This window comes from Anarrhichthys ocellatus, unplaced genomic scaffold (genome assembly GCF_004355925.1).
Source record: "Anarrhichthys ocellatus isolate YVR2014 unplaced genomic scaffold, GSC_Weel_1.0 scaffold4, whole genome shotgun sequence".
Classification (NCBI taxonomy): Eukaryota; Metazoa; Chordata; class Actinopteri; order Perciformes; family Anarhichadidae; genus Anarrhichthys; species Anarrhichthys ocellatus.
In genome coordinates this window covers 8747101-8773695 of record NW_022280034.1, presented here as the reverse complement: position 1 = coordinate 8773695, position 26595 = coordinate 8747101, and the positions used below count along the sequence as shown (strand labels likewise).

General features: G+C 40.3%; 1 protein-coding gene across 7 annotated transcripts in view; it reads left to right on the top strand.

Annotated features, from left to right (window-relative positions):
• Positions 1-26595, top strand: part of LOC116381146 (protocadherin-15-like) — a 231534-nt gene that overhangs the window by 115545 nt on the left and 89394 nt on the right. For 6 of the 7 annotated variants that reach the window (XM_031843009.1, XM_031843010.1, XM_031843008.1 and 3 more), the window contains exons 3-9: positions 9296-9310; positions 10067-10132; positions 15538-15698; positions 16227-16382; positions 19783-19902; positions 20956-21066; positions 23538-23708. In XM_031843009.1, coding sequence (XP_031698869.1) covers positions 9296-9310; positions 10067-10132; positions 15538-15698; positions 16227-16382; positions 19783-19902; positions 20956-21066; positions 23538-23708 — 800 coding nt within the window. The remainder of the gene's footprint in view (positions 1-9295; positions 9311-10066; positions 10133-15537; positions 15699-16226; positions 16383-19782; positions 19903-20955; positions 21067-23537; positions 23709-26595) is intronic. The other variant, XM_031843011.1, reaches the window with a different exon arrangement.

The following is a 26595-nucleotide window of genomic DNA, read 5'->3' as shown; positions in this document are numbered from 1 at the left end:
GTGTGTGTGTGTGTGTGTGTGTGTGTGTGTGTGTGTGTGTGTGTGTGCGCTAATATGCCTGTGATTGTGTGGCACAGCTGCAGTGTGTTAAATGGCAAAAATAATTGCCAAAAAAAGAGAGAGGGGTGCAATACCGTATTAACCAGATTTATTATTTCCAGATAGCTCCTCTCTCACCGTGACTTTCTCAGGCCAGCCAGCGTTCTGCTAGTTGCACAAAAAGACTCTGACTCCATGCAAATGACAGCTCCTAGTGTGACTGTGACTCTCTCCCAAACCGATTCCCACTCACCAACCCTTTACTACGGAGTGTCACTCTGAATGAACTCGCACTCACAGCTGTGAGGTAGGGCAGGAATAAACAGGTACATGGTGCGGAAGACTCTCCCCCATGTACCAAACCACCCGTATGTTCATCATGGTGTGGGCTTTAATTGATGCGATTTGAACATTAATTTAGCTAGGGACGCAATATTTTATCTTTAGTTCACCGCACATCGTGTTATCTTCATCCCACCGTCATAAAAGTGTATACAAGTTTTGTGTGCAAAACCAAAGTGCTGTTTATCATATGGCAAGTCAGAATTCAAATTGATGTGATGTTTCACCCATTTTACAACCCAGTTCTTCACCAGAGGGGGCTGCTGTGGCTCAGGGTGTAGAGCAGGCCGTCCTTTAGTCACAAGCTTGATCCCTGGCTACTCTTGTCCTCATGTCAAAGTGTCCTTGAGCGAGACACTGAACCCCAAGTGGCTCCCTGGGCGCTTTACAGCCTCCCACTGCTCCCAATGCTTAAGATGGTCTACATGCAGAGGTCAAATTTCATGTATATGAATGGGACGATAAAAAATGCAATAAAAAAGTTAAAGCACTTATTTTGAATATTGTACTCTTCCACCCCACACTAGCTGGCCTTTAATATGGGAAAACCAAGCAGATTAATTGTCTGTCAATTGCCACATAGCACGAGACCAAATGATATCTCCCTCCAGATCTCTAAATCACTGCCCTCTTTTTTTGCAATTCATATAGCAAAACAAAAAAAAAACAGAATGTTCTAATTATAGTTTCATACACATGGTAATATCTAGACAACTAATTGTACTTAAAAGTGTTTTCACAATGTGGTTGTTGGTACCGGAGGTTGTTCTTCTGACCACGATACATTTTGAAACAACCATTTCAACATTTACCATTTTCAACCTCCCTGAAACAGAATAATACATTGTACAGTTGAATGCAGTCCTATCATGTATCCGTATCATGCAGGCGATAATACCTTTGTGAACTCTACACTGTTCATTACCTGTGTGACTATGGTATTGAGCTATTGATTTCTTTCTTGTATTAGACACTATTACATTGTGCAGGTGTTTGTGACACGTTGTGCCCACCCCTTGAACGTCTGTATGATGGAGGATGACAGTCTATGTGCTCATGACAAATATGCTACACCGCTAATGTCATTCGTGACAGTGTGGTGGGCTGGTACTGCAGATTTATGGTATATTTTTTTGCGCGTGTGTCAGCATGTGTGGGGGTGTCAGCTTTCAAGGTGATTTTAATATTTATTACAGCTTAACTTTGTTGTTCGATGTTTCATTCGAAGTGAACGTCTCTCCCATCTGTGCTCACTTCAGCCCTGCCTTCTCTACTTTGTTTGTCTTTATCCCTTTTCTTTATCTTCTATATTGTTTATCGTTGTTGTTGTTCGATGCTGCTGGCTGGCTGAGGGCTACCAAACCAAAGGAATTTCGTTGTATCACTACAATCACATCTTTAAGTCAATGAATTGTACCTGAGACTATAGTGACACACACTACATATACAGCACATATATATCACTTTGTTCATCTGTCTTCATAGGAATAGTGTTCTGGTCAAGTTCCACTTAGTAAGGAGAGTTCAGATACAGCATCAACAACATATTATCCATCCACACAGCACTTCTTTTGCAGCAATTCCAGCTAGCACATGGTTGCCATTTAGTATCGGTGTAGACTGTACAAACCTGGCAACCTGTTCAAGACTTTGCGAAGCTGCATATTGACATGCATTGCTGTAGCCCGTCTGAAATAAACTACGGACATTTTTGCATCTTTCTTTATGTATGGGATAAAACAAAGGAAACATTAGTGAGCTGTAGAGGTGTTGGTTGGTGGGTTTTTTTCACTTTGGAAAGAGGCCAGGTCTCTATATCCCTCTGCCTCCATTATTCATGCTAAGCAGGTCTAAATACATCCTGGCTCCTGCTCTGCACTTAAAGGCAACTTGTGGAGTTTTCTTGCAAACACTCTGTGTCCTTGAGGTCAAAATTTCCCTTTGAATAGCAGATTTTTAGGATTACAATTTGGGAAATATGTTGTTCATTCCACAGTGTCTTTCAAACGTAGCTCTGTAATGCTACCAGTAATAGAGAAAAATGTATCAGGGTATCTTTTAAGCAGAGACATGCCATTGATCTTCTCATCGGTTTTACCCAAAATGTCGATCTATTCCTATTAAAATATTCTTTACATCCTTATCTCTTCCTAAGCAGAGTCCAAATCCAGGCTATAGCTACAGACAGCAATGTGGATCTTACAGATGCCGGCTACCACAGTAGCATTTGGGGTTACTGGAGGGGTGTTTATGTATTTCCACCATGTGTCCTCAGAACAACTACCGTCTGATTACCACCACTACTGCTGTCGGCTGTGTTCAACCCCTCACCGGCCGGGACATACTGAGACATAGACAGAGAGAGGGAGAGAGTCAGGATAATGGATAAGCCAGCACAGTGACAAAGTGGTGATCCCTACAGCACTGAGCCTGAGCCTGTGTGTGTGTGTGTGTGTGTGTGTGTGTGTGTGTGTGCGCAAGCGGGTCTACAATCCGTTTTCTCCAGAGATGCATCAATCTAACACAAGGTCACACTGTCTCTCCTTTCCTTTTACTCCTCTCTTCACAACCCTCCATCCACACTTTGCTTCTCCTCTCTTCTTTAAATCTTTCCTCCGTCCACCAATCCCCTGCTTTTTTCTTCTCTGTCTCCTTGGATCGTCTCCTCTCACCTCTCTGTTTTTGTCCCCTCTGTACCTCCTCTGTCCTCCATGGATGAATGGATCGGGAGGAGGGAGTAAAGAAGGATGGATGGATAGATGAATGGGTGATGGATGGATAGATGAATGGGTGATGGATGAACGGCTGGCTGGTTGGGTAGCGGAGGGCAAGACGGAGAGGAATCGGACCCCAGGGAGAGGTGCAGATTGGTGTACATGCTGATGGAAGCTCAAAAAGGACATGACACACAAGAACTTTTAGAGGAAAAACACCCTTTCCGTCAGCTCCTGTCTTTCAACCCTTTTACTACCTATTTCCCATGTTTGAAAGAAGTGTAGTATATTTTCAGAAGTCAGTACTGTAGCAAAAATTTTTAATATGTGGGTTGAAAAGCATTGTGGGCCGTGTAGCGGAACAGACACCGGGGCATCTGCTTGAATGAATGACAGAAATTACAAGCTTGACTTCTTGTTTTAACATTTTCATTTGCGCCGTTTTAATAATGTGCTTTTAATAAGTAAATTATCTCAAAGGGCCTCTTTGCATAGTAATTAAGTTATATCAAAAAGGCCTAATATGTAATTAACTTACAAACCCTGTGGAATACTATTAGTGGCTACACGCCCACGCGTACTGTTCACAATGTTAGGTCACTTTAATGCCATTAATCCTCATTCATATTGTATGGAAAGGACACGTTTCTGCAGGCTTGTCTTAAGGCTAAAGTAAAAGCTTTTCTTTTTTTATTCAATGACATCTCATATTAATGCATATTGAATGGCAGACTCTTCCATCTCCCAACTTGTTATATTATCAATTTCACTTCAGTCTTGCGCACCAAAGTGAACAGTTTCATCATAAAATGTTTGCTTTGCCATTTTTTCCGAGTGTGCCACATCCAAATTCTGTGGCCATCAATCAACAGTGAAAGCAGCTTTTTTCAAACTCCTCTCTCCTCAGAAATCGGATCAACACAGACGTCTCTTGAGATAACTTCCTTCTTTTCACATATTATTCCAGCATATTTTTGGAGTTTACCATAACTTTGTTTTCCCATTCACAGTCTAGACTCCAGGCAAGGTGTAGCCAAGCGACTGTTGAACAGATGGTAACAAGCAGGGTGCAGTCAAGTACAACTTCAGCGCAAATGAGCACGTTTTCACATTATGGCACAGTGAAACATCTGATTAAAAATCTTTTTAAACTGTTTAGAAAGAAAGTGTTGGTAGGAGGGTTTTTCTTACCTTGGATGTAGCTCGACTCACTGTGTTCCCGTTTCCTGTTGTCTTCATGCTAAGCTAACTGGTGGCTGGCTGTAGCTTCATATTTATCTTACAGACCAGAGAGTTCTATCGATCTTCTCAACTCTCAGCAGGACAGTGAATAATTTGTCCCCAAAACTATTTTGTTTTTAAGGTTGTTTGTTTTGCTTGGCTCTATTACCAACATCATTCAACCCATTCCCTGCTGGATAAGAAACAAGAACACAGACCATTATAATCTTTAGCAGACTGCCTGCTACGTTGACTTTGCCCCACAGTGCATCGTTCACAAACCCGAAACATCACCAGATGTAACGAGTCATTTTGGTGGAAGCAGGCCAGCGCGATGGCTCTAATGCCTGTGTTTGAAGAAACATAACAGACGCACACACGATCAATTATGGTGTGCCTATCAGTCAAATTCATCCATATCTTTGTTTATTGTGCGTTATGTTTTCACTCCTGGGAGTAGGGAGGTAGAGAGAAGTCCTGTAACCATAACTGTATGTAACATGATTAAAGAGGAGCTGGATCATTTACATGATATTATCATGTAAATAATGTATTATTAACATTATATCAATATTACATTTTTAAACATTACAGTTATCGCCAATAACGTTATGTTATGTTAATGTTAAAGTTAAAGCCTGCACCTAATTAGCTTAGCTTAGCATTAAGCCTGGCAATAGAGGGAAACTGGCTCTGTCCGAAGCCGAGCTCTAAGGCTCATTGAAACGTTATATCTTGTGTTTTTAACCTGTGCAAACAAAAAAAGTGTGAAAACAACACATCTTGGTTTTAAAAAAAGGCTCAAGGAGCATCCAACTATTCCTTAAACATTGTGACAGTAATGAAGCATTAAAGCCGATATCTATACCTTTGCGCTAGGCAGCGTTTCTCTGCATCGTGACTCATTTTACGTATCCGATGGATCCTGGCTCAATTCACACGGACACACAAACTGGTGCCCCACTGAGTCACAGTCTCAGCATGTATATTTTATGGTAACTCTAGCACGTGTGAGTGCAGACAGGCATATGGGCTTGATTGTGTCAACTGTGTAAAGTGGTGTGAACGTGCACATGGAGTGTGTCATGAAGAAATGTTTGCTAAGCAACGTGTGTGTGTGTGTGTGTGTGTGTGTGTGTGTGTGTGTTTGGTATATCATGGAGACAGTTGCCAAGCGGTTCGCATGCTGAACAACAATAGCCGTTTTCAACTAGCTCAAGCCTGTTTTGACTCTTCGGCGATTGCTGTGGTCTTCATCTGCAGTCACTTCTCCGCCTCTTCTTTCTGAGTCGACTTTGTTCTTAATGGGGGGGGCTTTCTTTCCTGCACCCTTGGCAACCCGTACCTGATTATTTCGCCTGCCGAAGTTAGATGGACAGAATTTGAATCGTAAATAATAAAGATATTGATTGAAACACTCCAGGTTTAGATAAAGAGGCGTTGGATGGATGATGAATCTGACACAGGGAGCGGGCATTTCTCGTTGACTGCCTGGGATATTGTCTGAACGAAGGGAGGTCTATTTCAAAGTCTTCCTATTTTGTTTTTATGTGGTCCGCACCTCGAAGGCTCAACCTCCCCTTCCCTACACACAGCTCTCCGTGGAGCTTTCTTTTCATCATCTTGACAGAAACTTGGCATGAATTGATTTTTCTTCACTTGCTCATGCACAAAGTAATTTTGGTGATTCTTTTCTCAAGAAACTTTGAGAGAGGAAAGCAGCAAGTGTGCACTTATCAAAGATAAGTGAGTGCTTGCAGGAAGACGAGTACACAATGATGGAAGAAATGCACAAGTAAACTTTTGAGGGTGAGCATGAGTGGGTACTTTGGGAGGATGAGTATACCAGCATACAAGAGGACAGTAACTGTTCTATAGGAAGACCTTTATTGGCCATATCATACAAACAAGTGCACTCTTGTGAGGAAATGTGCCTGTGATTATGTGAAAAGAGAGCAGAGAATTTGCATTTCTATGCAATTGACTCTGCATCCTGGATTTTTTCCCCTGGTGTAATTTTCCACAGTAAGACTCTCACCCTTAAGTTAACCCGACTGTCATGCACAGATAAAGGAAATCCCTGTAACACATGATTACATTTAGGACCTGCTAAATATATGTGGCAAGGTAATTGATTTCAACTTCACGGTTACACTTCTGTGCCAATACATGCATGAATTTGTTTTAATCAAGATTTTGACTTGAAAGACTTGGCAACAAGTTCTTTGACTTGATCGTAGACGGAGAGAAATTTGACTTTAAATGAGCATTACCCAACCGTTCCGGGTATATAGATTTGAAAAAGATTCAGCTTATTTCAATTTGAAATCTCATCGTGTTCATCTGTCACTTTAACTTGCAACCTAGACTGTTTACGGTTTCATCCCATTTCATTTTGATTGTTTGAGGGGGGACGCAACCCGACAGGTAGAGAGTGGGAGGCAGATGAGAAGAGACAGAGGAGGGAAGAAACAGACGGGAGAGAACAAGACATGGATGCCCCGTAGAGAACAAATGGCTGGTTAGTAATAAATGAGGGGCATCAGCTTACACTGAAGGATAAAAAGGCAGTCAAGCAGGGGATACACATCTGTCATCTGCTGTTCACACACACACACACGCACACACACACACACGCACACACACACAGGCCAGCTGGTAGAGTGTAATGTAAATAGTGACTATTGTTCCATGGCTCATGCATCTATCTGGATTACTAAACTGAGGTGCACCCATAGAATATAGCTTCAAAAGGGTGAAAAGAGGTAAAATTCTCGCTCACCGCCACAGAGACCTTGGATGGTGGAGGAAGGCACAAGCAATCGGCCCGTGTACAGTATGTGTCTGGAAAGCTAATGAGGGTTCACATTGGTGGGCGCACCTGAACAGAGAGGTGGAAATGAAGGTACAGCATGAAGCTCAAGCACATTAAGCTTGAAAAAGAAGCAGCTGGCGCAACCCTGTGTCTTTAAAACTAGTGTTCATACACAACTAATATGTTTCTTGCAGAAATTTATGCTGGAATGTATCTGCAAAATGTTCACAGGCAAATAAAGCATGATTAGCACATGTACAGTTATGTTTAGACAACTTAAATATAACATGCTTCTTTGTGTTCTCTCTGAGAGGTGGATGAGCACAGCAACACCACTTTCATAACTGGGCTCTAAGCCTGGCTCACTCCAAAGTTCAAAGATCCACCCAGCAGCAGCTCTGAGTCTGACTAATTACCACAATATGTTAATTTGTACAAAAACAGTAATTTAAAAATGTCAATTTGTGGTTTTCGAGGGAGTTACATGGGTTAACTATTTCTTGACAAACAGCAGTTCATCCATCAGCTCAGCACTTGTGTGCAGCTCGTTGACTGCCAACCTCGCTGTGTCAACAAAACTCCAGGAGGTCACCGTGCCCGGCTAATATTGACCAAGGATCACATATTGTTGTTGTTTCTAACATTGGGTTGACCTTTTCATCGCACCCTGAAAAATAGAGTGGTTAAATGTATTTTCCAAAAATGCTGAACGATTCTTTGGATATTTACCCAAAACCACAATCCACAACATTTATTATTCTAAACCCATCAACATGTGGGAGACCGAACACAAACCTCAGTCTTTGGTGTCACAGTTCAGCGATTTGAACACCCAACCATCCACTCAGACATCTTCACTAGCAGAAATTAAGTTTTATCCTATATATTTTTCGCAAAGCAATTGAGAAGATCATCAAAGTATTTTGTATTAACTGCAGTGCATAACAAGTTAAGAGGAAAATCGGGGGTTGTTCTAGTTTTTAAGGATAAAAAAGTGGGATTTAATAAAGTTGACAATAAAGATAATGGAGTATAAAAGTGTCGGTACACTTTGAACTTCTTTACTTTTCATTCTGCCAGAAAAAAATAATCATCTCAGAATGTTACCTCGAGCAAATTCATAACAATGTTTTCATTGTGTTTAATCACCTGAAACTAAGAATTGTGTTTTCGTTATTGTAGCTTGAGCCCTTTCATATCTATGGAGTGGTCGCTGTCCCATATTGCATCGCCATGTCTCTACAGTAGCCCAAAACAAGACAAGCCAAACAATGACTCAAGAGGGGGCCTTTTGCATTTTTACGTTACCCGAAAGGTTCTCTACATACTTGGAAAGGAAGGGGCTGGTTGGTTGCAATCTGCAACCTCACCTCTAGATGCTTCCTTAAAGTCAGCACGCCTTTTCGCTAAGAAAAACCTTTGCCAAGACAAATTGGACAGTTTAATCCATATTTGGGGACACTCAATATAGTCTCCCATATCAAGAAACAAGATATATTACCAATGAATCCTGAGATAAGCTATGCTTTCATGCAGCTGTGATGTTTAATTGTGGAGGGGAAGAGAGAAAGGGAGACAGAGAGAGAGCGAGAAAGTGAAAGTGTGATCATTGTTCCATGAAGTCTATTTTCTAGGTGAGCAGATATCCGTCTTCCAGCCTCCCTGTGGGATTTTTTCCCCATCCGTCCTCAAGAGCTGAACAATAATGTTACCCTGTCTTGTGAATGTAGGTGTTCTTGTATTTTTGGAATCCCTGCGAGGACATGGGGATAAAGGAGAATCCTTGAATGTTAGTGCTGCTTTTCCCCCTCTGAATGGGACCATTTAAAGCCTTCAGCCTGGGTTAGTAGTAATACAGTGAGGGCGTGTGGTGGCTGTGAATGGAGGTGAAAAAGCTTATCGAGACAAGCAAATCATTTGTATACTGCACATGCAAACACGCACACCTCTCGGCACATTATTTATTTGCCTGTGCTTTATTTCGCCCATGTTTTTTCAAAACTTCACACCCACTTACTGCATTTCAAATTCGACTCTCCTCTTTTTTTTTCTTGCTTTGCCCTGAAGGTTAATTCTTATCTTTCATGATTTTCCTCTTCTGCTTTCCCCTGCTTGCCTTCCTCCTCCTCTTCTCTCCTTTGTGGTGGGATGTCTCAAACTGCAGACTGGCAATATGAGGGTAAGAACTATCTCCTCTTTCTTCATCTGTTAACTGTGTGTTCAGTCACCGTTCTGGCTTATTAACCCCTGCTAACCCTGCGGAGATGTTATAGGGGGGGGGGGGGTTACGTTGCTCTTTCCTGGTGGGCATTAGTCTCCCCTCACTGTCACGTCTTGTCTCCTTTATCCCTTTTTCTACCACATTCACTCCAATTATATGATTACTTTGCTCCTTTCCTCATCAACCCATTTCCTCTCTGGAGAGACGAATGCTATAGATTATATCTACAGTACCAGGCTCATCATGTATTCATTATGTCTAAATATGTCTTGCTGTAGGATATTTTAGTAATAGTTTGTCTTCATTTACCTTTTTGTATTTGTCTCCATCTCTAAAACAAGTGTCTCCCTGTCATCAACATTTTTATCCCTCCCCTCTGCTAACCCCTTACACCTCAATCCTTTTCTCCACTCCTCACTCCTTTCAGGAGTTGCTGTTGCCACTCTTAACCACACTCGCTCTGATATAAGCACTGTGCTGTGCAGAGTCCAATTCCATTTCAAAGAGAGACACTCTGACAGAGTGATTGCTGTAGCCACTTCTTTTTAAAGGAGAAAACTTACAAAACCAGTTTAAAACATTCATCAAGCAAAATTATCCATATATGCTTCACGGTTGAGTTTCACACTTCAAGCTTTTCTATAATGGATTTAAAGACCCTTACAAGGTAGCAATGTTAACTCTAAATGTTGTATTTTCTTTTCATCCCCCCAGAATGTAAACTGTCCCGGTCGGGTCCTCCGGCTACCATCGTTGCGATAGATGAAGAAAGCCCAAACGGTAAAGTATTCAGCTGTTTTACATCCTTTAACTCTAAATGTGACAAGGGAACACTTTTGTTAGAATTTAAGACAATCATCACTGTTTACCGTAACTTAAACAAACACTGTTAGATGATTTTGACCTTTTCAGAAGGTGCTGATTGGCATGGCATGTAACCTGCACTCATTAATATTCATTAGGTGTGTGCCAACTGTGTGGTGGTTGGATCCCTGTCCCAGGAGATAAGACACTAGGTCATTCAATTTGAGCTAAATCACTGTGTATGAGCACGAGATATGAGCGGCTTTCTATGTGTGCACGCCTGTGTTACATAATCTTTAATGTGAAGCCAGCAGCCAGTTAGCTTAGTTTAGCTTAGCCTAAAGACTGGAAACGGGGGGAAAGAACTAGCCTGGCTCTTTCCAAAGATTACCAAATTTGCCTACCAGCGCCTCTAATACTTATTAACATGTTCTCTATCTCTTGTGCGTAATCCGTACCTGGAGTCTCTACTGGTTGCTTGGTAGGAAGTCACTCCACACAACCAAGAAATAGTCCCATAGAACAATACCACGTAAATCCATAGATTCTTTTTTTTACCTCATTGTTTCAACAGATTAAACAAACAAGATAAGTTAGTTAGCAACTGAATCCTTGACTTAAAAAACAAAACATAAACGCTACTATCTGATGCTGGGCAGTTGTTTGAGTAGGACTCCTAATTTGAATATTTGAGACAAATAGCTATTTTCTCTTCTCTTCTCTTCTTCCCTGCAACCTAAACAAAAAAAGACACCTTTTATGTGAATACCAAAGGACATATATTCAGTGTATTTTTGTCTCCAGAGTTAGCTCAAACTGTTTAAGACTTTAAGTAATTAGTGTCTCCCGGTTTGATGGATCTGCCATTTCGAGTGTGTAGAATATGAACAAACACAGAGCCTACTAACTGTAGGAGAGTGTCTGAGTGCTGACTTGTTTGGTCGTATATGAACATTTTTGTGAAGTTCAGAGAAGGTTAATCGTGGAAGGGTCATAATTTTCAGTAATTGACGAGTTTAATCGTTGCTTTAGTCTCAAGTAAATTAAGGCCTTGAGGAAAGTCATTAAATCTTACACTGAGGTGAAATGTACACAGACAAGTTGGTCCGTGGGATTAAATCACCCTCTTATCTTCAGCCCATAGAATAATCTCCAGCAACAGAAACCTGTCATAATGTTTGCCATGTCTGCATTTCAACAAAGTTTAAAATTGTGAGACCTGACCGCTGTAATCCTAACTGACATTAGAGGAGATTAGTAAAGCAACACCAGCCTTCCATCTACCCAGCTGGCATGTCTGTATCTGTTAATGTCTTAATGCATCCTATTAAGCTATCCATCCTCTTATTTCCCCTGCTTGCCATGTTTACTGGGTATGCACATCAGCCTGGCACTCTAAGTTACGCGTAGACTTGCCACCCATGTTGGCCGCCATGACGGTATTGTGTTATACACAGTACTTTCAATTGGAGTGAATGGGACAAGGACATACTTTCTTTTCAGAGTTTTTCTGTCAAATGAAACCACCTGTATATACAGTATATGTATAAAATGCAATATGTATTATCTTTTATGCAATTTTGCATTGTATGTTTAGCATCACAGGTGGGGGAGACACACAAGTAAAGTAAAAAAAAGTAAAGAACAACATCTTATAGGAGTAGTGAATGCTATTTCTGGCATTTAAAATATTTATAGAAATCTAGAAAATAATACATTATCATTGTTATTTGGGCTTAACAAATATATGGTACTGTAGTCTAATAGAAAATAGAACTCCTGTAATTGTTTAATACACTAACCAGGTACACTCTTTGCTTATACAGTATGTTCAGCTTACTGCTGTGAACACACAAGACTATACCCGGAGGAGCTTATCGACATTTTCGCCTCCTCTTTTCACACATTTGTATTTTGGCAGCCATACCGTAAGGAGATATTTGTCAGGGAAATGTAAGTAAATAAATCAAATTGTGACAGTGTGGTGGGGGGGGGGGCAAAACACACCTAGTGGAATTCATGCCCTTGCATTGACGCAGTCCTTCAGCCGCAAAATAGTTTTCTAAGCTTTGTTTCAATTCAAGACATAATGGGAGTTCAGCCTTGCAGACTGGTTGAGGAAGCTGTAATGCTCTTCTTGCCTGATGTGTGACAAAAACACACTTTTCAAAAGATTTGCTTATTCCTATACATTTGGTTGTAAAATGTCGTTATCTATTTAATTGAGTGTTTTGCAGTGAAATGATGACAAAACCCCCGGCAGTTACAATGTGTGCTCACATATGACTGTACATGTGTGCATATACACGCATGTGTGTGTGTGTGTGTGTGTGTGTGTGTTTGTCTCGGCATGTTATCGCCTAACAACAATGTGTACTTTGTGTTGTTTGTCTCTCTTAGTGGTAATCTTCCTAACAGGGCTGTCGAAAAATATGTTCGCATTGAAATGCTTTGTATGCGTAATGCTGTGTGTTGCTCCGTGGCTGTGCAAAAGTGTTACGATTTAATAGAGAATCTCGCTTTAGGGTGATTATCTTTGGTTGGATTGTGCAAGAAAGAGAGAGAGAGAGAGAGACTCGAGGAAAGAAAAGAGTCGGATGGACGGAGAGTAACAAGTTACAAGTTAGGGTTTTCTTTTTTCCTCAGGGAAGACAATATTGAAATTAAGGCTTTGATTCTAATAATATAAAGTAAAAGGGTGATTATAAGTGGATCGATGTGGGAATAGGAGTGGGGCAGATACACATACGTACATGCACAGAAGCACACTCATTTAGCAAAAAGACATCAGTATCTCCACAGGGGTCTTCACAATATACACAATAACGTATTCCATGTATCATTTAGCAGATAATACAGGCGACATCAGCATACAAAATTGCATGTAATAGTGAACAATCATCTTCGCTTACTGCTCTAACATTATTAGTGTACTGCTGTAAATATACTCAGCTTTGCTTATCTAGCTTGACCACTGATAATGGGGTCCTTAGAATCTTTCTTTTTATTCTGCACATAGATAGAAAAGGATCCCAGCTGCTTTTTCCAGCAGCATGATATATGTGCTAAGGGGGCTGTCCACTGAAGTTGTTGCACAATCTGCATTTCACTCCATGTTATGGTTAAGGTCACTGTTAACAATATATTTGAAACACTTCCGATTTATCATCGTATTTTAATGACGTGTGCATAAATAAACATAAAATCATGAAGCTGCCATGAAGACTGAATTATGAGTGTAAAAAAGCAGCAATAAAATGGTACAAATGTGTGCGCTCTTTCTGGTAGACACACAGAAGGCTTTACTACGGCTGAAGTAGCAGGTGGCTGTGGCAATTACTTTTCAGTCCATGACTCGTACCTGTCGCCACATTCAGTTAAGCTAATGTCCTGTAAAAATTCTATTAATGTGCCGCCACAATGCTCATTTTCTCGCTATTTCCTCCTAATATTCTCTTTACTGTTTCTCCCTCTCAGCCTCTCATTCAACCCAATCTTTCTCGCCTCACTTTCCCGTGCTATCTTTCTCACTCCTCTTGCTCTCTAATTGCTCTTTGTGCTGCTTTTTCGCGGACAGTTCCTCTTTGCTCTCCGTGTTGCTGCGCACACACACTCCCTGCTTCACGCCGTTGGGCCTGTATGCCGTAACACATGGGTCAATTTAATATGGTGCTGCTGAGTGCAGTATTCAGTCACATATCCCATGAAGTGAGGTCACTGAGAAGAGAGCCCATTTCTATGATAAGGTCTATGGAATTAAATTAGTTACACAAGGTGTTGGTACTATCTGTCTCTGTCTTCCTTGCCTGGACTTGTGTTTTTGTTTTTGTTTTTTGCTCATTTTGCAAGACAGAAGCAGGAAAACCAGAGGAGAAATAGCTAAAATATGGCAAGGAATTAAAGTCCTCTAATGAATTCAATTTTCTATCCAATTTCTCAAATAAATAAACCAATTTCATTATATTTCTCTGTTTATTTAACATCAGCGAATCACAGCAAGGCATTTGACATGGTTTCCATGGTAGCATAGAAGGCCGTGACCCAAATTTATGTCTGGCAGATCAGATATGAGATCGCTTAGTGCGTGTGTGTGTGTTTATGTAGTTGTACGCGTGCGGATGTGTGTGTGTGTGTGTGTGTGCGTGTGCAAAGCGTCCGTTAAAGGGCAGACGCTGAGTGAAATTCTTTCCAATTTTTTTGCTCTTTCTCCACTTAATCTAATGTTTAATGTACGATAACAAACACAGACATGACAGCATCCAAAATTGTATCTTATGCTGAAAACCTGTAATGTCTAATAATGTGCTGAGGAATGGTTTTGTGCTCACACACACACTAACATTTTTTTTTTATAATTTCTTCTTTATTAATAATGCAGCGTGTCTGGGCTGCTAATGGGTCTCTTTAACCCGTTGGAGCTGTACAGAGTCAAGTGGTTAAACTGCCTCACTTCTTCCTCACACATTTTTTTGCAGCTATTCTGTTGTAATATTTTCCATCTAAATTTACAAAATGATACTGGACAACCAAGCATTAGTTCATGAAAGTGATTGAACACGAGAATGAACGTGTGAAAGAAGAACAGGAATACTTCAAAGTGAAATCCAGCAAATAAGTTTGGCAGCAGGGCTCAGTTTTCATTGACTCTGTCAATCACCGATGAATTGAGGATGATTCAATTTAACGCAGATGTCTGTCTGATTCTCCATCTGCCGTTTCCTTCTTCTTGCGAAGCTTAGCTTCTCTGACCCGTTGCTCTTCTCTGCTCCACCGTCTCCTGGCTTTGCGTTGATCGAGAGATAATATGCAGCAGACAGTTTCCATTCAAATCATGTTTAGTCGCCCTGTTTTTTCGACTCTCTCTTTCTGTGTCTTTCAATATTCCTATCGTTCCCAAATCGCTTCATTGCCTCTGTTATGTTTAATGAATTGAGTTTTTGTCCGTCTGTACTATCTGTCTCATCAAAATGTTTACTTTTTATAATGTCTTTCTGTGAAATGTTCATTTCATTTTGTGTTCCAGTTGGTATTACAGCTATTGGTATGGAGAAGGCAAACAGAGTATCGAGTCAGCCTTAATTTAATTTTAGTTCAACATGCTTTTTACTCTGTCTCTTTCTCTCTTTGTGTGTGTCTCTGTCTCTTCCCTCTTGACCTTGGCTACAACCTATGTCATTTCCAGGCTTATACTGTAATTAATTCAGAAAATGAAGAAAAGCAGAGGGTTGTCTTTGGGCTGCCTCCTTTTTTTTTCACAAATGAAATTAGATTCAAACCTATCTCCCTGCAAACATTATTTGAATCTATGTCCAGGAACTCTGGACTTTGCGTGTCTCTCTGTAGCTGACGGGTTAATGCAAGTGTTTTTATTGTATCCCCAGGAACGTTATTGGTGGACAACATGCAGATAAATGGCGTGGCTGAGGGTCCGGGGCGTACCATCTCTCTGTCGCTAAGGGATAACCACGACTACTGGGTGATCCTTGACCCTTCCAAACAAGCACTTTACCTCAACAGCACCGGACGTGTTCTGGATAGAGATGTAAGGCGGCTGAACTACCTTTTTTCTTTTGTTCTGCCTTATGAAAAGTTTTTGGTCCCATTCAATTTTTATTTAAAAGTGTCTTAACTTGCAGAAACTATGTTGCTCCTCATGGTTTGGCTCCTAATTGTCAGATCGATTGAAATCTTAATAAATCTGTTGTGTCACACAATCTCACAGGTACTACCACTTTTTCAGATAGCACCTCAAAATAAGAGCAAATCTGTTGTTTCAACAGATGAAGACAGCTGCTTGTGTCTTTGTTTAGTTCAGTTTTTCTTTTTACACTCGATAAATGTGCCAGAAGCTAATTTTCACCTATTCTAACTTTCGCTATTTTTGTTTCGCTCCGTAAAGTAATCCAGCAGATGTTTTTTTAAAGTCTGATTTAGCACAAAAAGTTGAATACAAGAGTCCGGCTTTCTTCTGTGCAATTGTTTTATTTATTTTTGTTTTATTTTCTGGTTAATTATTTATTGCTGTTGTACAATTGTATTTTATTTATCCCTCTGTTTTTCTCTTTTCCAGCCCCCCTCGTATATTCAGTCCATTGTGGTTCAGGTTCAGTGCACCAACGAGCTGGTAGGCACGGTGATTTTACATGAAGTCCGCATCGTTGTTCGAGACCGCAACGACAATGCACCGCATTTCCAACAGCCAAGATACTACGTCGGCATCAGTGAGGTAAAACACACACACACACACACACACACACACACACACACACACACACCTATACACAGTGAAAGTTTCACATATATAAACATACACATTCCCACCTCTCACAGAGATGTAGTGAAGTAAAAAAAAAACAACATAATACCAAAAGTGGTGGAAATACTTTACTGTCTTTCATTTAAATCAAGAGCTATTTATTGCACTTCTAGTGCAGTGCTGCTGTCTATCAGGATGCCAGGTACAGGACTCATGGGTCTGAGACTAGAGACCAAAGGAAGGGTGGGGGGGGCGGGGGGGGGTACAGTGGTACTTAGTACAGTGCACAGCATGAGCAGTGAACTGTACCAAGCTTTTCCCATGCTGCTCTGGGGGTCATGTGTAGCGCTTACAATGCCACTTTAAGAGGCTGCATTGACCTTCACTCTGACAATGTAGCCTGGTGTGTGTACACACTGCAATGTATTTTGAATATAATCCTCCCCTAAATAGTCTTGTACATTGCATTTTGCTGTCACACTAATGTTGAAGGGCCGTACCGTAAGCAGGGGAAAAAGCAGAGTCTTTGGGCAGTCTAAGAAAGGATCTAAATCTGTTATCCTGAGGCTTCCAGAATAGTCTTTAAGATGCCAATACCACAGTTAGTGTGTTATCTAGAGTCTGGGGGAGCAGAATTTAGCAAGAAGAGGTACAGACTGAAAACTGGACAAGGATACATGTAGCCTGCTGCCAGTGTGGACCTCGGCAGACCCAGTAGAATATCTCATTATACAGTATTCCACAGCCTGTCCAACTCAATCTGTCTTCTCAACCTCTTTTTCTCTCTCTTGGCCTCTCTTCTCTGTTTTTGCAGCTCCCGACACTCCCTCACTTCCATGCCCCCTCACCACTCCCAGCTCTTCATTATGTCACCTTTCCTCAACCTACCCACCTTTCCTCTGCCACACTCTATATATTTCTGGTTGTCTCTCCTCCTCCTCCTCCTCCACCCCACCACCTCTCACAGCACTCCAGTTTCTCATTACTCTTACGAAAATAATTCCCTCCGTTCACTTCAACGACCGCCATAAAATTTAGGAGATGCGTCGTAAAAAAACTCTAAAATATGATTCCTGTGCCCGCCCAAGGTAAATGTGGTCAGTTTGGTGGTAATAATTTAAAAAAATGAATTCATTTATTCTGATGTGGGCAATAATTAAGATTTGAGTGCAGGTCTGTTCATTAGTTCGACAGCTACGTCTAATTCACTTTACTTTGCCCCCAGATCTCCAACCACCTAATGCGGTGAATTTAATATTGAGAGAGTGAATCAGGAGTTACATCCAGCTTTATCATCGTGCCTGCTTCTACTTGTCTAACAGTTGTTGAGTGCAAGAGAGTGAGGAAAGTGACAGATTAAGACACACAGAGAGGCAAAATGGTTATTTTTAAAAACGTCTAGGACGTGAAAGTTTTCGTGTACAAGGGGATCCTTGTGGCTGATTGCATGAGTTGGCGCTGATGTCGGAGTCTGGAGTTGTTTCATTACAGCCGTATCCGCAAGTGGCAAAGTGACAGCATGAGACCTTCTGAAGACCATTGTTGGATCTGTGGGAGGCAGAGATAACCCTGTTGAGGGAAATTATGTAACAAATCATTGGTGCAGCAGCTTAATTCAACTTAATCTCAAATGTTTCTTGTGCTGTCTGGAGATTAGACTTCTGTTTTGACACATAATCGCAGATCCTATGGCGCATGGCTAAAAAAAAATACAGCATGTCAATTTAAGGCTGGCAAAGTTCTTCCTTTCATGTGCTGTGGCAAGTGTTCAACTTTTAGGTTAAGCATTTCTTTTAGAAGACCAATCTGGCTTTTATTAAGAGTTTGTATCTATGTTTTAGGCTACTCATCATCACATCATGCACAGTAGGTATACAGTACACTGCTAACTACTTGCCAAAGGTCATCATAGTTGTTTAGATTTCTGAATATGGTGTTTTTGCCATCGCAAAGAAAACCAAAAACATGAAAGAATATATATAAAACATAAACGTATTTTTCATCTCCACATTTTGTTCATTTTAACTTGAATGAACACGGGTTAGCTACAGTTACCATCATGTCGTACACAGCAGCTGTCTGCAGCTAGGAGTTGGCTTAAAAGAGCAACCCCGACATCTTTGACATCATTAGATAACTGAGCATTATGTTCTGCTGCTGTGTTGCCATCCAATGTGTGCCGTCTCAATCACAGGGTTTCTCCAGCTGTTGAAATATCATGTGTTGCAGGATCGTATGCAAAATAGCTAATGTTGCAGCAACTGGCTCAAACATCTGTTAGCTAAACAGCTACCACTGCATATACAGTGTATTAGCATGATGCTAGCTCTCTGTAGCTAGTGGTTAGCTACTGAAAGAAACTATTCAGCATGAGAACGTCTTCATGTTTTAACTTAAAATGAACATTGATGTGTAACAACCAGTTGATGAAATGAAAAATGCAAATTTAATTGCATCTTTGCGTTCAAAAAAGAGTTATTCAGCGGCCACCACAGTGCTTTCTGCTCAGCTCCTCAGTATAGTCTCAGTGTTTTGGCAACTGTTTGGGTGGAGTAAGTTCATTTAGGTGAAGAATGTCTTTGGACTAGAGTCAGATTTGGCTCAAACACTTTGTGGCATATTATTTAATTTGTTAATTTCATATTGTAAAATAAGGTATAATAAGCTACAGGGGTGCCTACACCTTTTTGGTCTTTGCTGTAATCGTTTTTGAAATTGACTCATTATTTTATAACAGTGAGTATTTGGGTCCAACCTGTTTCTGTTTTTATTATTATTTTATATATTTTATATCGACAAAAAAATGAAGATAAAGACACCCACACTGTCTGTCTAGTGAGACAAGCACTCTTAACGTACCATGCGTGATTTTCTTTCACCCTTTTATCTAAAAACTTCAATTGGTTGGGGCAATGAGGTGTAGCAGACATTCACAGTAGTGACGGAGATAAAGACTGAGGCACCGACTGCAGACAGACAGAAAGTTAGACAAGCCGTGCTGCCTGTGTTTCATTTTATTTCCACAGCAAATGAAAGCACACAAACATTTACAAGCTGATCTTCCTTCTCAAGCCCCATTTGAGCACAATAAACAAGCTGCGAGTCATTTTCTGTTTGTTTTGTAGAGACAGTGGGGTATCAAGATCCCTTATGGCCAGACGCATGTGAAGAGTTTTTTTTATGTGCCCCTCCCTTATCTCTGCCACATGCAGGCAGTAGATGTCAGGAAGACGAGACACAACAGTACAGGAAAGAAGCTGTTTGATGTCAGTGGTACAGAGTATGAAAGGGTTTAAGTGTTTGACATCATGTAGTGTGAGCTTGTAGGAAAAAGATGCTGATATTCTCCCTCGCTGTGTTGTGTTTTCAGCTGACGCCAGTGGGAACCACTATCTTCTCTGGTTTCTGGGGGAACAATGGGGCAAAAGACATAGATGACGGTCCCAATGGACAGATAGAGTACACCATCCAGTACAACCCGAAAGACCCGGTAGGTTATCCATCTGCCCGCTGAACTCTTCAAAGCTTGAAGTGGCCAGATTCTAAACTCCTTATTCAGGCTATTGGTTAAACTATTGCTATGGTAATAATAATGATAATAATAATTTGGGGTCTCAAAGGAATACTTAACCCCCAAAATGATCATTCTATATCAATTACTCACGCAAACTCTCACACGACACGAGCAGTATACTTGTACCATTTAAACACTTTCGCATAAACAGTCTCACGCTTGCACAGGCAAGCTTCCTGTCTAGCTACAGTGTGTTCAGTAAGGTTTTAGTTTGGGAAGTAATAAGCATACAACTGGATGCATGAGTTGTGTGGTGTGAGAGTTTGTAAACCAATAACGTAAACGAAAGCAAAAAAAGAGCAAAAATGAACCAATATTTTACAAAGAGGGATGCATATTTACATGGTTATTTATTTTATTGTTTAAAATTGACATCATAGCCAGATTTGGGCCCAATACCTCTTCTCTGTTCTTTGTGTCTAATAGATAATAGGTTGATAACCAACCCATTTCTTGAAAACGTTGACCACTTACTGGATGTTTTCAGCCATGAGCTTCAGTTTCTTAAGTTTCATTAGCCAAATTCTATTGTACAGTAAACCACCTTTCCCTATCTCAGAGTTTAGTTGTTGGTTTAGTAATAAACTACATCAGGAACAGATTGACTAGTTATTGTTCAAAGATTAGTTCATTATTGCATCACGCAGCATATCTAACATATCTTTTAATCCGTTAAATTTTTTGCCAAAGAATCTATATTGGTATGATAATATGGGAGTTCCAAAGTGTTCAATATCAGATAAATAAATAAATATGAAATAAATAATCACACTAAGAAATATATTGAAACTAAACTCATAACCAAATTTATATTTCCCATTATATGCCCAATCTGCTTTTTTCATAATGCCATTTTCCTCAATAACACACAATGTCATGCCACTGTTATTTATTTCATAACTGTTGTATCATCAACTGTTGACTCCGTAGGGACTCACTATGCTTGTAATTTATGTGTGTGTTTTTCAGACAACCAACAGAACGTTTGACATCCCTCTGACACTATTTGGCTCTGTAGTTCTCAAAGAAAGACTCAACTATGAGGAGATAACGCGGTACCTGGTCATCATACAGGCAAATGTAAGTCTTTTTTATACATTGTTTTATATATTTGCCTCCACTTCTTTGTGCATATATCAAGGAAGCAAGCAAAGGGAAACAGCGAGCTAACATGGTTCTGTAGGAACGTTCCTGATGACTACATTTCAAATGGTAGTTGAAACTTAGACTAGTCTAAAAGTAAGAAAACACTCCAAGAATAGTCAAAATTGATCACACAGGGTTTATGTGCTACAGCTAGCTGTTCCACTAATTCCAGTTCTTATGCTAAGCTAAGGTCCTGGCTATAACTTCACATGTAACACACATCTATGAGAGTCGTATCAACCTTCTTATGTAATTCTCAGCAAGAAAGGGAGTTTGTGTATTTCATGTCTAAGTCCGTAAAAATGACAGAAAATATTAAAGCCTGCATTGTGGGCAGAGTTTCAATAAATACAGAATAAAAAATACTGTTACAGTAGCTGTGGAGGATGTTATTGTATCAATCGTTGCTTCACGAAAACACGAGTGTTACAAAAGAGTGAGCGAGGCAACATGTTTTAAAGACATTATTTCCTGGCGCAGACCTCTGTTTCTTCTCTTTGCGTTCTAATGATTGACACAAAGGAGAACACGGTGTAATGCAGCGGTATAGAAACACTCAATCCAGGTGTAATGGTAAATAACATAACCAAGGTTTTATGCTTCTGAGCTTGTTTTTGCCAATTTTAAAGTAACTGGAAAACAAAAAGAGTTTGATGGCAGAACACAAAGTTGCCTTACAAAAAGACACCACCACATATAAGGGGAAGTAGATGAGGATCTAGATTATTTGCACAAACTTGAAATGGCAAATAGAGTTTATTATTCAACTGCAGAGAGTTTGAGTTTCCCATCGATTCCCTAGGTTGGCTGTCTTGTTCTGAGCTTTACAAAATAAAAATGTTTGTGTATATTATCTTGAAATAAAAACACAGCAGTTATATTGACCGTTGAGACGAATTTGCCCGTTTCTTGTGAATTTGCAGAGCAGCTACCTTTGTTTGTAATTGGATGGCAGATAAACTGCCACTGGAAAAAGAAATGTGTGATTACACATGAATGCCTAAGCAGAAGTAGAAGTTTGAGGATAGCTTTACTCTCCTTGTCTGTTCAATCGTTGTATTGATAGTTAACGGGGGCCTCACTGAAACCCAGCTATTTCAGCTTTAGTTCTCGTGAAGGTCTTCTTTCGGAAAAATAACTTAATAGTGTGCAATGACGTCAATCTTTTTTCATTTATGCATGTACAGTATGTATGCATCAAGGTCACACATTTTGGTGTGGGTTTTTTCGAAGACCTAAAACCTTTACACAATACAAACATTTCCACTGGAATGTAGTACTTGGATTCAGGTCATGTTTATGTGAATACGGTGCTACACGGTGTACCATTCATTCAGATAGCGTTTAAAAACTGGCTGTATTTTCTATTTTGAATGCCCCTGTCGCTAATGGGTTTTTTCTTCTGAAGTCTTAAAGTCCCACTGAAGCGGATGAAGCGTCTTTATCTTCTGTACTCCTAGCATTCCCCAGTAAACTGGAATATTTGAGCGATGTGTAGTTACGAGAGGAATTTAATTAAGATCCTAAGCGTTTGATTGGACTGCTAAAAAGGTGGGAGGGCTTGGAATGTTGACGCTCTCAGCGCAAAAATGCTATTGAGGGGAAATGCTTTTTATCGGCTATGCAGCAGTGGTTTGTGTCTTCAAAGGTGATTTCATGATTACCGTGTCCGGGATGGGGGCGCAAACACGACTGTTGGAGATTTTTTAATTACTTGATCACACATTTGACATTGAGGGCAGTATAAATGGTTTAACTACTTTATCTGTTTAGTCTAATCTAAGTTATATCCTTCAATGAATCCAGAGTTGTGGCGAGCCGTATTCAATTCTTAAAAATGTTTCCGGCCATTCATTGAATAACTACAAACAGGTGTGAGAGCAGAAGCGCAATTTCAAATCTTTTATATTGTATTAATAATTTAAAAACTTTTTATTTATTTGTAAAATTGCTATGTTTGGTTCTTACAGTTTTCTTTGGCCACTCATTGAACAGCGACAGAGGAGAGTGGGAACAATTAATTTGTAAATCAAACTTTATACTTTACTTGCTGCAAAAATTGCTCATGCTGGTGTTTTTTTTAAGCTTTTATTAAATATGTTTCCATAAATTTGAAATGATGAATCAATCATTGATTATGATCGAGGAACTTGTGCAGTCTGTGAGGGACTGTGTTCTTATAAACACATTAGAAGCATGTTCATCTGCTCTTGATGAGGTATGAATTGAATGATGAGTATGAGTTCGCTGCAGCTTTGTCGATTACATTTTTCTGAAAATATTCAGCAGGACTACGCTGTGGTCATTTTGTAATTTAGACTCCAAGATGAAGATATGCAAATATGTGAAGAAAGAAAGTGCAGTATCCTCCAAAAATAAAATACAATCTCTCTCTCTCTGTCTAGGACCGAGCCCCCTATCCCAGTGAGCGCAGTACGGCCACCACCACTCTGACTGTGGATGTACTGGACGGCGACGACTTGGGTCCCATGTTTCTACCATGTACGCTTGTTGGAAACACCCGTGACTGCAGTCCCATCACGTATAGGGCTAATGTACTGGAGCTGATAGAACCGGTAAGTGTGTGGCTGTTATGTAACTATATTATATACTGCATTGTGTTTGTGTGTATGGTGCAGAGGAGCTGTTTGTATTTGTCTCTGTGTGATAGTGAGAGCTGATCCCCTCACAACTCCTCACAAAACTCCTATTTAAAATGGAAGGCATGTTTTGCTATGGGCTTTGCATTGCATGTAGTTTAACAATGAAGAAATGATGACCTCTGAACCTTTAAACATGGTATAACGTGTCTCTATGATGCCTGCAGGTATCTGTCTATAAGAGATTAATTCCGATTGCCAACTTTTATCTACAGGAGGCAAACATGGTGAAAGATGTGTGTGAGGTAATAAAGTCTGTCATGGTCCAGGAGTAGCCTATATGCCTTTCCCCGAACTAAGCGTTGTGATCCATAATTATTATTAATATTAGACCCGCCGCTCTTCCTCACTCGATGCCATTTCTGGTTTATCTTTTTTGATGTGGACAAAAAAAAGTCTAACAAAAACAACTCCTGAAGTCTCTGTAGTGTGTATTTATGCATATTTATTTGAAAATCAACATTATTTTCCTGCTCATTGATTCACTGGGGGGGGGGGGTCTAGCATGCTATTTGCTGTTTAACAAGCTAGACAATGCAACATGAAAAACAGTCGTCTAATCGTTTAAAGAAAATACATTACTGGGAAGGATTCATTTTAATCATATTATTTTAAAGGACAAATTCATAAATGACAAAACAAAGTGTCAGCGGTAATAAAAATTGAACTATGGATACATATTTATTCAGGCCGTGTGTGTTTGTACGTGTGTGTGTTTTACTGATGGTCAGAGCTAAATTCTGCTTCATGTAAAATCTGTTGGAATTTAATTTTAACCTCTGATCGACTTCAGGGAGGATGGAATACGCCAGTCTGTTTTGAGAACTTGTGTGTTATACATTGGAAAAACTTGACATACTTTTTAAATAAAAAAAAAAAAAAGTAGCATAGCTTCTGAGAGTGTACCAGGTATAATTTCCTCCTGAAAAAGATCCAGAGTGTTTGATAATGTAACTTAAATTTCCATTTACTTATTTCAAAGTGAGTCTGTATCACCATAGTATGCATTCATGCTTACACAGCTGTATATACAGTGGGTACGGAAAGTATTCAGACCCCTTTAAATTTTTCACTCCGTTTCATTGCAGCCATTTGCTAAAATCAAAAGTTCATTTTATTTCTCATTAATGTACACTCAGCACCCCATCTTGACAGAAAAAAACAGAAATGTAGAAATTTTGCAAATTTATTAAAAAAGAAAAACTGAAATATCACATGGTCGTAAGTATTCAGACCCTTTGCTCAGTATTGAGTAGAAGCACCCTTTTGAGCTAGTACAGCCATGAGTCTTCTTGGGAATGATGCAACAAGTTTTTCACACCTGGATTTGGGGATCCTCTGCCATTCTTCCTTGCAGATCCTCTCCAGTTCCGTCAGGTTGGATGGTGAACGTTGGTGGACAGCCATTTTCAGGTCTCTCCAGAGATGCTCAATTGGGTTTAGGTCAGGGCTCTGGCTGGGCCAGTCAAGAATGGTCACAGAGTTGTTCCGAAGCCACTCCTTTGTTATTTTAGCTGTGTGCTTAGGGTCATTGTCTTGTTGGAAGGTGAACCTTCGGCCCAGTCTGAGGTCCAGAGCACTCTGGAAGAGGTTTTCTTCCAGGATATCTCTGTACTTGGCCACATTCATCTTTCCTTCAATTGCAACCAGTCGTCCTGTCCCTGCAGCTGAAAAACACCCCCATAGCATGATGCTGCCACCACCATGCTTCACTGTTGGGATTGTATTGGGCAGGTGATGAGCAGTGCCTGGTTTTCTCCACACATACCGCTTAGAATTAACGCCAAAAAGTTCAATCTTGGTCTCATCAGACCAGAGAATCTTATTTCTCATAGTCTGGGAGTCCTTCATGTGTTCTTTGGCAAACTCCATGCGGGCTTTCATATGTCTTGCACTGAGGAGAGGCTTCCGTCGGGCCACTCTGCCATAAAGCCCCGACTGGTGGAGGGCTGCAGTGATAGTTGACTTTGTGGAACTTTCTCCCATCTCCCTACTGCATCTCTGGAGCTCAGCCACAGTGATCTTTGGGTTCTTCTTTACCTCTCTCACCAAGGCTCTTCTTCCACGATTGCTCAGTTTGGCTGGACGGCCAGGTCTAGGAAGAGTTCTGGTCGTCCCAAACTTCTTCCATTTAAGGATTATGGAGGCCACTGTGCTCTTAGGAACCTTGAGTGCTGCAGACATTCTTTTGTAACCTTGGCCAGATCTGTGCCTTGCCACAATTCTGTCTCTGAGCTCCTTGGGCAGTTCCTTCGACCTCATGATTCTCATTTGCTCTGACATGCACTGTGAGCTGTAAGGTCTTATATAGACAGGTGTGTGCCTTTCCTAATCAAGTCCAATCAGTTTAATTAAACACAGCTGGACTCCAATGAAGGAGTAGAACCATCTCAAGGAGGATCAGAAGAAATGGACAGCATGTGAGTTAAATATGAGTGTCACAGCAAAGGGTCTGAATACTTATGACCATGTGATATTTCAGTTTTTCTTTTTTAATAAATTTGCAAAAATTTCTACATTTCTGATTTTTTTCTGTCAAGATGGGGTGCTGAGTGTACATTAATGAGAAATAAAATTAACTTTTTTGATTTTAGCAAATGGCTGTAATGAAACAAAGAGTGAAAAATGTAAAGGGGTCTGAATACTTTCCGTACCCACTGTATACTGTTGTATGTCAGGCATGTGACTGATGTTGTTATCAAGAGTGACGTACAATACCACCTTGTAAATGAGACAAAGTTGCTGCGGGCAAAATTTGACAAGTCAGCAGAGCATTCATCCCTTACCACCCTTTCCCCCCCCC